The sequence below is a fragment of the Montipora capricornis genome, chromosome 13 (assembly GCF_036669925.1).
Source record: "Montipora capricornis isolate CH-2021 chromosome 13, ASM3666992v2, whole genome shotgun sequence".
Taxonomy (NCBI): Eukaryota; Metazoa; Cnidaria; class Anthozoa; order Scleractinia; family Acroporidae; genus Montipora; species Montipora capricornis.
Window position 1 is genome coordinate 18,526,349 of NC_090895.1, and position 7,500 is coordinate 18,533,848.

The window sequence follows — 7,500 nt, forward strand, 5'->3', positions numbered from 1 at the left end:
AACGGATAGCGCTAATCAGGCTTCCAGAAACAGGCCACAGGCCTATAAGTCTGCAACACACGGGGTGTTCTGAATGGAGATCAGAGACGGGGCGAGCCATTATAGGATAAGAGAGTGTAATACGTAACGTTTTACACTCAGATCACAAAAAAAAAAAAACTTTAGACAAGGAATTTTTTTCCATGTTTTCAAAATTTCATGATAAACCGGGAGAATCTGGTAAAAATCGGGAGAGCGGGAGGAAACACGTCAAATCGGGAGACTAAAGATTTTGTAATCGGGAGGAGTGCAATGTCTGTTCTTGTACTGTACTTACAATTCTGTCAGTTCCTGTATGAGCTTTAAAGGTAGATCTGGCATGGTCTCGGTCACTTGACAATGAATACAGAGGATCTGAAACATACGAAGTCTAAAATCAAACAAACATAGACTGTAAGCTTATTAAGGCCGCGCGACGAGACAGCAAGCAATTGAAAATTGAAGAATCTGTAATTAATAGAATTTTTGGTGTCGAGTGAAAGCTAAACGAAAACTCATAGTAAGCTTAGAGGTAAAAAAGAAAACTTTAAAAATTTGTTTGCAAGTGGAAATCAAGGCAATAACAATTCGTTCAGCCGCCGTTTTTTTAATAGAAAACTACATACCATAGAGGTAGTCATGAGTCCTAGAAGACTGAAGTTTTCCGTGTGTCACTGTTTGCGTTGAAGACATGGTTAATTCCACGAAAAATAGTGCAGAAAATTTTTACATTCTCTTAAGACAAGATGGCCGTCAACAGAGTTGATGTACGTAGTTGCCATAACGACGAATTGTTCACCACTAGAGCCCATGCCTTCGCGAAAAAGCTCTTTGTTGTCATAACAACACCAAATTCCTGTAGTTTGCTCCCTCGCTACTAAACACAAGTTTGAATCAAAATGACTTACGCTTCTCAGAACGTTATGCCTTTTGTGAGTGAACTCAGAGCAACAGGACACGGTGAGCTGTGGGATCACACCGATGAAAAAAAATTTCAGCAGTTCGGCTGGCGATGCACCAACACAGAGAGTTCCTACAACACCAGTACGTTGATAGGAAACTGGAACGAACAGAGATTTGATATCAACAGAATATCTAAACCGAAACCCATTCCTTCACAGGTAAATTTCTCTTTTCTTTTGTCATTCTCCATATTTTTCGCTTGATGCATGGACTTATTTGCGATCGAGAAACAAACGAAATTCTTGCGATCAGGTCACGCATTACCGACTTCTTTGTAGTTATAACTGTTTCATGAGCTTATATATTCTGATTGGAATTTTCAGTACAATCACTACTTTAAGACAACGTACGGTTCTGGATATAACGTAGTAGACACAAGCAGAATACCTGAGGCATTAAAGCATCTTGAAGGTAAGAAAATATTCTTTCAACATTAATTGAGCCATCTCGATCTCGTCACAACTAAATTGCGTTACGTAAGTATCACACTACGTTAAAATTTATTTAGACTTCGATGACTTCAGAATAATTGAGGTGCCGCGGTAAAAGCAAGTTTCAAACGTGTAGCGTTGATTGTTTATTGTTGTTATTATTATGTTATTCGATTCTCTCCGGTTGTCGGGTGTTCTACTGGGTATTCTGCAACTCTCCGTAGCTTTAGACACTTTCCGCGACAGGTGAGCATTTCCAAGAATGGCCCACAATTCTACACTTCCAAGGAAGTCAGGTACATCTAGCTTGCCAAAGCACGTCTTTGCGCCTTTCGATATGCTTCCAAGAGCACAAATCACGATAGGTATTATTATTATTATTATTATTATTATTATTATTATTATTATTATTATTATTATTATTATTATTATTATTATTATTACTTTATGCCGATTTACAACACAATAGCCGAGCCCAATCCTTGGGCCTAGGGCTAAAATGAGGTAGAAGTCTATCCTACTTGATAGAGAGTGTCTTTCTTAGGATGCGAGATGTTCCTAGCAGTGCAATCTTCTGTAGTTCACTAATTTTGATGTTACCCGGGATTTGTTTGGTGTATTTCTCCAAGCCCTTTTTTATTAGTCCCAGCGCTCCAATCACAACTGGGATCGTTGTGGCCTTCATCCCCCACATACGCTCATTACAATTATCGTAAGAGCCCAATGCAAGAAGTATGCAGTTACATGGCTGTACACTGTATTCAATGGCAGTTTAAATGCTGCTCTAATCAATTTTGTATTGTGTAATTTTATATACTGTACAGTTCATAGATTAGACACAATAACACATACTGTACATGTACACACTTGCGGAATTTCATTAACATCTACCAGAAACAACTTGACAGCTAATGGCCAGCAGTCTATCTTAATTGCTAATAAAATCACATTTTCTGTGTCTGCAGCACGGGAGCCAACAGCATTTCCAGGCCATCAACCTGAGCTTGATCCACTTAAAGTGAAGAAACAATACAACAGCTTCTTGACAACCTCCAGGGCTGCATTTGGTGATCCAAGCAAGCAAGAATAATTGAATGCACAAATTTAATAGCGATTTAATAGTGAAATGAATTTTAATCATTAAACAAATTCAAGGTTTTCTTAAATTACAAATTCTAAATGAAAATATAATGACCCAATTCTGAAACTTTAGTACTTGTATTTTACAGAAATAATAATTATTGTCACACAAATGTCAATCCTTAATTTTCAACTTTGCAAACTATGTTATTCTTAATTTTTCTTTCCGTGCAAATATGTTAAATTTTACATTCCACAACAAGCTGCAGTAAATAAAGTACACGTGTTTAGGTAAAATTTGAAGTTGCTGGCTGGTCAGAAACAGAATGTTGTCATATGCCAAAATGAACTGTAATTTTTAAGTTGACTTCAATTTAGGGGAAAAAAGTAGCCGACCTCTCTGGGTGAAGTAGCTAGCATTTTTTTTTTTGGCTGTCTGCAGGGGTACTTAGTGAAACCACACATGTCCAATACTTTCAACTAAATTTCAGTCGTGAAATCTAGATTCCATTGGAGTTACTAGAAGTCTAGTTGTGAAATGGAACTGAAAGTCATATCTGTTTCACATTGGGGAGGATGAAGTCCATTGGAGTCCACTGGAGTTGCATTGCATCAAATGGATTTAACAACGGTCTACTACATAAAATGGAAGTCTAAACAGTTAAAATTAAAAGAAGACGGGGGGGGGGGGGGGGGAACTAACTAATAGCCCAATGGAGTCCATCGGACCCACTGGAGACTCAGGCCGGGTTCAGACGATGCTCCACTCATGCTGAACCTAATCGAGTAAGTCTGACTTTGGAGCGACATTGGCGCAACATCTGATTCAGACGGCACACTGTGTGTCGAGCCTAATCTTTATTTCACTAGGGAGAAAGAGAAAGGCTTGGGTCCAATGCCTTGTTTGCGTGCCATAATTCAATTTTCAAGATCGTGGCTGTGAAGGAGAGGATAGCTCTGATAAGGGAATTTCTAAAAATTTAAAAATTAAAAAAAAAAAATTAAAAACGTAACTAGTGACTCGCTGCAGCACTCTGCAAACTGTATCTGTAAAACTTGTTTATTCCCCAGCAAACTTCCCCTAGCTAACATAGACTTCTTCAGGGAGCTTTGCAATAATACATTAAACGCCTGAATTTAAGCCATATATGATAGCACAGTTGTAGCTAAATTGGCCCCAAAACATCGTTTCTCGTGACTTGTCCTAAGATTTCACCACTGCACCTGTTCCCTTTCGAAAATCCGGTCAAACCTTAAATGTTTGTGACCGTCATTTTTGCCATCAGATATTGCTTAAATACAGGTGTTTTATAATGTCTTTATAATTGTATAAAAACTCCCTGAAGAAGTCTACCTTAGCTAGACGAAACACATCAGAGAATAAACAAGTTTTACAGAGACGGTTCGCAGAGTGCTGCTCACTAATTTAGTTTTTTACATCATTTAAAATAATAATAATGATCATAATAATAATAATAATAATAGTAATAACAACAACAACAATATTTGGTCAATCTTTTGGACAGTTTACACTCTTGTAGGTGTTTTCCCGCCATTGTTTCAAACTTACGAGCATGCTCAATAAGTTCTCGAAGGGACTTATGGGAAGATTTACAAATTATCATAATCTAGTATGCATTTGGTTCGGCACATGAGAAGAGCCGTATGAATCAACTGTCGCTCCAATGTCCGGCGAATAATGCGACAGACCCTGTCGAACTTAACGTTTTTGCCGCACCAAATTAAAACTGCCGTACCAAACTGATTTAGATGCTGATCTTTTGCCATACTTAATTCCTTTAGTTAGGTTTGGCAAATGATTGGAGTGGCATCTGAACCGGGCCTTATGGAGTCCAATGGACCGGAGGTGACTGGAAGTCTTAACTCCAAACGTTTCAACTAAGCCACGCAAAGAAACAAGCGCACAGCACATTGTGTATAACTCGTTCTTAAAGGCGAGATTTGAAATTGAGTTATGTTAAAAACAGGCGCACAATACATTGTGTACAATATACCTCGTTCGTAACTGTCGTAAGGCCGAGATTTGAAATAAACCGCGTAAAGAAACAAGCGCGCAACATGTGTATACCTCGTTCTTATTGCCGAGATTTGAAGTAAGCCACGTAAAAAAACTAGCCTGTTCCAGGCTCTCAGATAGTCGAGAAAACGAAAAAAACTGCGTGTGAAAGGCGAGTGGGGCCCCCACTCGCTTTTCACACGCAGTTCTTTTCGTTTTCTCGACTATCTGAGAGCCTGGAACAGGCTAAAAAAAACAAGCACGCAACACATTGTGTATACTTCGTTCTTAAAGCCGAGATTTGAAATTGACTTATGTTAAAAACAAGCGCACAATACATTATGTACAATACACCTCGTTCGTAAGGCCGAGATTTGAAATAAACCGCGTAAAGGAACAAGCGCGCAACACCAGGGCGTGTATACCTCGTTCTTAAAAGCCGAGATTTGAAGTAAGCCACGTAAAGAAACGAAGAATCCCGCCATTGCGACCAAAAATTTTCCTTCATCCCGAAATCCCGAACGCACCGCGCACCGGTGGCTCAGTTGGTTGAGCACCGGGCTGTCACGCGGGAGGTCGTGAGTTCGACTCCGGCCGGACCAACACTCAGGGTCTTTAAATAACTGAGGAGAAAGTGCTGCCTTTGTAATTACGTCTCAAAATGGTTAGACTCTCTAGTCTTCTCGGATAAGGACGATAAACGATAGGTCCCGTCTCACAACCCTTCAATGTTCATAATCCTGTAAAAGAATCCACACACTTGTCGCTAAGAGTAGGGCAGGTAGTTGCCGGTGTTGTGGTCTGTCTTCTCTTGTGTATCATCGTTGGGAGGGTTAAAAAAGGGGCCACAGTAATTGGCGCAAGCTGTTGTGACGCTCTGTCAACTTGACTGGCAAAGTTAATAAATAAACGTTTGTATCGGCCAATCCCGTTCCCGGTCATGACGTCACAACATGATGTCCAAGCCTCGCCGTCAATCACAACTACAGTTGATTTAGAATACGCCTAGTTAGTCTTTTCCAGCAACCTTTATGATCCAATTGAAGGTATAATAGCACTTCACAATTACAGTTTTGAAACCGAAATGACGCGTGATTGTCCATTATCGGTAGTAATTGAATCATATTTTCCACTTTGTTAAACTCGGTTGTAAGTTTAGATTTAAGGACGTTCACGCGAAAATTTTCTATCATTGATTTTTTTCTTGCAAATTTTACCATTGAAAGATGATGAGTTAGTGATGTCAGAAACGTAAAAAAAATGGGGGGTCACCGACTTCGTTTTGGGGAGAACTTGCCCGGAAGAACACCCCAAATCTGAAAAAATCTGGCTTCTTTAGCGAATAAGGTCACAGTGTCTGTAAGCCCAAAAATATGGCAATTACATTTTTGAAGTGAAATGTTCTCTACCAAACTTTGTTTAAGTGGACCAGTAAAGTGAATTTAGTTAATGGTTGAGGTTCCTTAAAGAACAAGTTCGCATTTAGCGACCATAGTTTCGTGCGCCTTGCAGCCGCAAGATGGCAGGATTCCATGTCCTGAGGACAGAAATCTTGAATTTTTTTTTAACTTCCCACATTGATTTCTTGTGGATTTCTTTGGACAATGTGGAGATAATTGTAAATAAAATATATTTCTGAAAAGAAAAGTAGGGGTCACCGAACATCCAAGATCGTTAAACCCAAGCAAAGCTATAGCAATGGCCATCTGCCCTATCATTGTTCATTTTAGTACTTAGCGAGCGCACTCGATGCATGATTGCGTGCGCTGTAAGGATGCGTAGTAGCAATGGGCGCGAACGTCCTTAATTGAGCAGTAGAGAGGCTAAGCATCAGTGTTCCATAAAACGGCGATAATGACCCGTGATATCAGTGCTAATGTATACAATCATCTACAAGAATACTATTCTTCCTGACAGTCCTAATTAGCATGAAAACAATGCCCGTCAAGATAAAAAGGCCAATCTACGAAAAGCAGACGTTTCCTAAAGTGAGGAAAACGGTCACGTGGTCATTACTGCCGTTTCTCCTTTGTCGTATAAGTGAAGCTTTAACTCTCTTCAGACTTTTCAGTAAATCATAGCAACGGCTTTGGATGTAATTCTGTTATTGAAGCGAATAGTTCTTCCGAACCAGAAAACCGTTCCGAGTAGGAAGCCAGTTGGCCTTGCAGTCAAAAAATGTCGCCAACGACACCAACATCATTGTCAGCTTCGTCGTTTTCATTACCAAGTGACTGTTCTTCTGAATCTTCATCGCTGCAGGACAAATCGTATTTAAGAACGCCTTCTGCGTCGTCTTCATCTTCCACTTCGTCCCTCTCATTTGCCTTGCGGAGGGTTCAGCCGGCTCAAGGGAGACCGAATCCCCTGGTTGCACTTCTCTGCGGTAGAGATATGAAGGCAGCGTTCCGGCTGTTGCCATCGTAGTTTGGTGTCTGACAGAACTCTGACGGACTGCTGCGCCAAACCCTCATGCTCTGTGGCGTCATCGTCACAGGTGTCAAAGGATGCATGGTAAGCATGGAAGAAAGAAACATAGCTCGTTCGGGTACAGGATACCATGACTTAAAATTTGTAAAATAGTACGCCGCCCAATGAGCGCCCTCTTTGGCTGCATTTCACAGTTCAAAGTTCACGACAAAGATCAATGCATAGGGGTCGCAAAAGGCACGAGTCAGCGTGGTGGTTTTCCGGTGGTTTCCGTCGTTGCCAATGGCGAAGGATGAGTTTATTTTAAAATTTTCGCCGTTAGAAATCCCGGATCTCGGGGCTTCAAAGTGACGATTTGCTCGGATCCCGCTTCGTGATAACGCTAAATTCCGCGTCCCGTCCATAAATGCAATTCCGAATCCCGAATCCCGGGCTCCAAAAAGGCCAAATTCCGAAAACCCTATTGGGGACCCTCAACACATTGTGCAATTACCTCGTTCTTAAAGCCGAGATTGGAAATAAAGCGCGCATGGATGACGATTTTTATGAGGGGAAATGACA

The 7,500-nt window shown here is 40.6% G+C and overlaps 2 protein-coding genes across 2 annotated transcripts in view; one reads left to right on the top strand and one right to left on the bottom strand.

The window, feature by feature from the left end:
* Positions 1–784, bottom strand: part of LOC138028592 (cilia- and flagella-associated protein 91-like) — a 27,842-nt gene extending 27,058 nt beyond the window's left edge. The window contains exons 1-2 of the mRNA XM_068876192.1: positions 645–784; positions 317–393 (exon numbers count right to left, since the gene is read on the bottom strand). Coding sequence (XP_068732293.1) covers positions 317–393; positions 645–711 — 144 coding nt within the window. The 5' untranslated portion in view covers positions 712–784. The remainder of the gene's footprint in view (positions 1–316; positions 394–644) is intronic.
* Positions 785–865: 81 nt separating this feature from the next.
* LOC138028593 (cilia- and flagella-associated protein 68-like) lies at positions 866–2,789 on the top strand. The gene is made up of 3 exons (XM_068876193.1): positions 866–1,139; positions 1,305–1,392; positions 2,378–2,789. The coding sequence occupies exons 1-3, from the start codon at positions 918–920 to the stop codon at positions 2,500–2,502; spliced, it is 435 nt and encodes a 144-aa protein (XP_068732294.1). The 5' UTR covers positions 866–917; the 3' UTR covers positions 2,503–2,789.
* Positions 2,790–7,500: the final 4,711 nt, after the last annotated feature.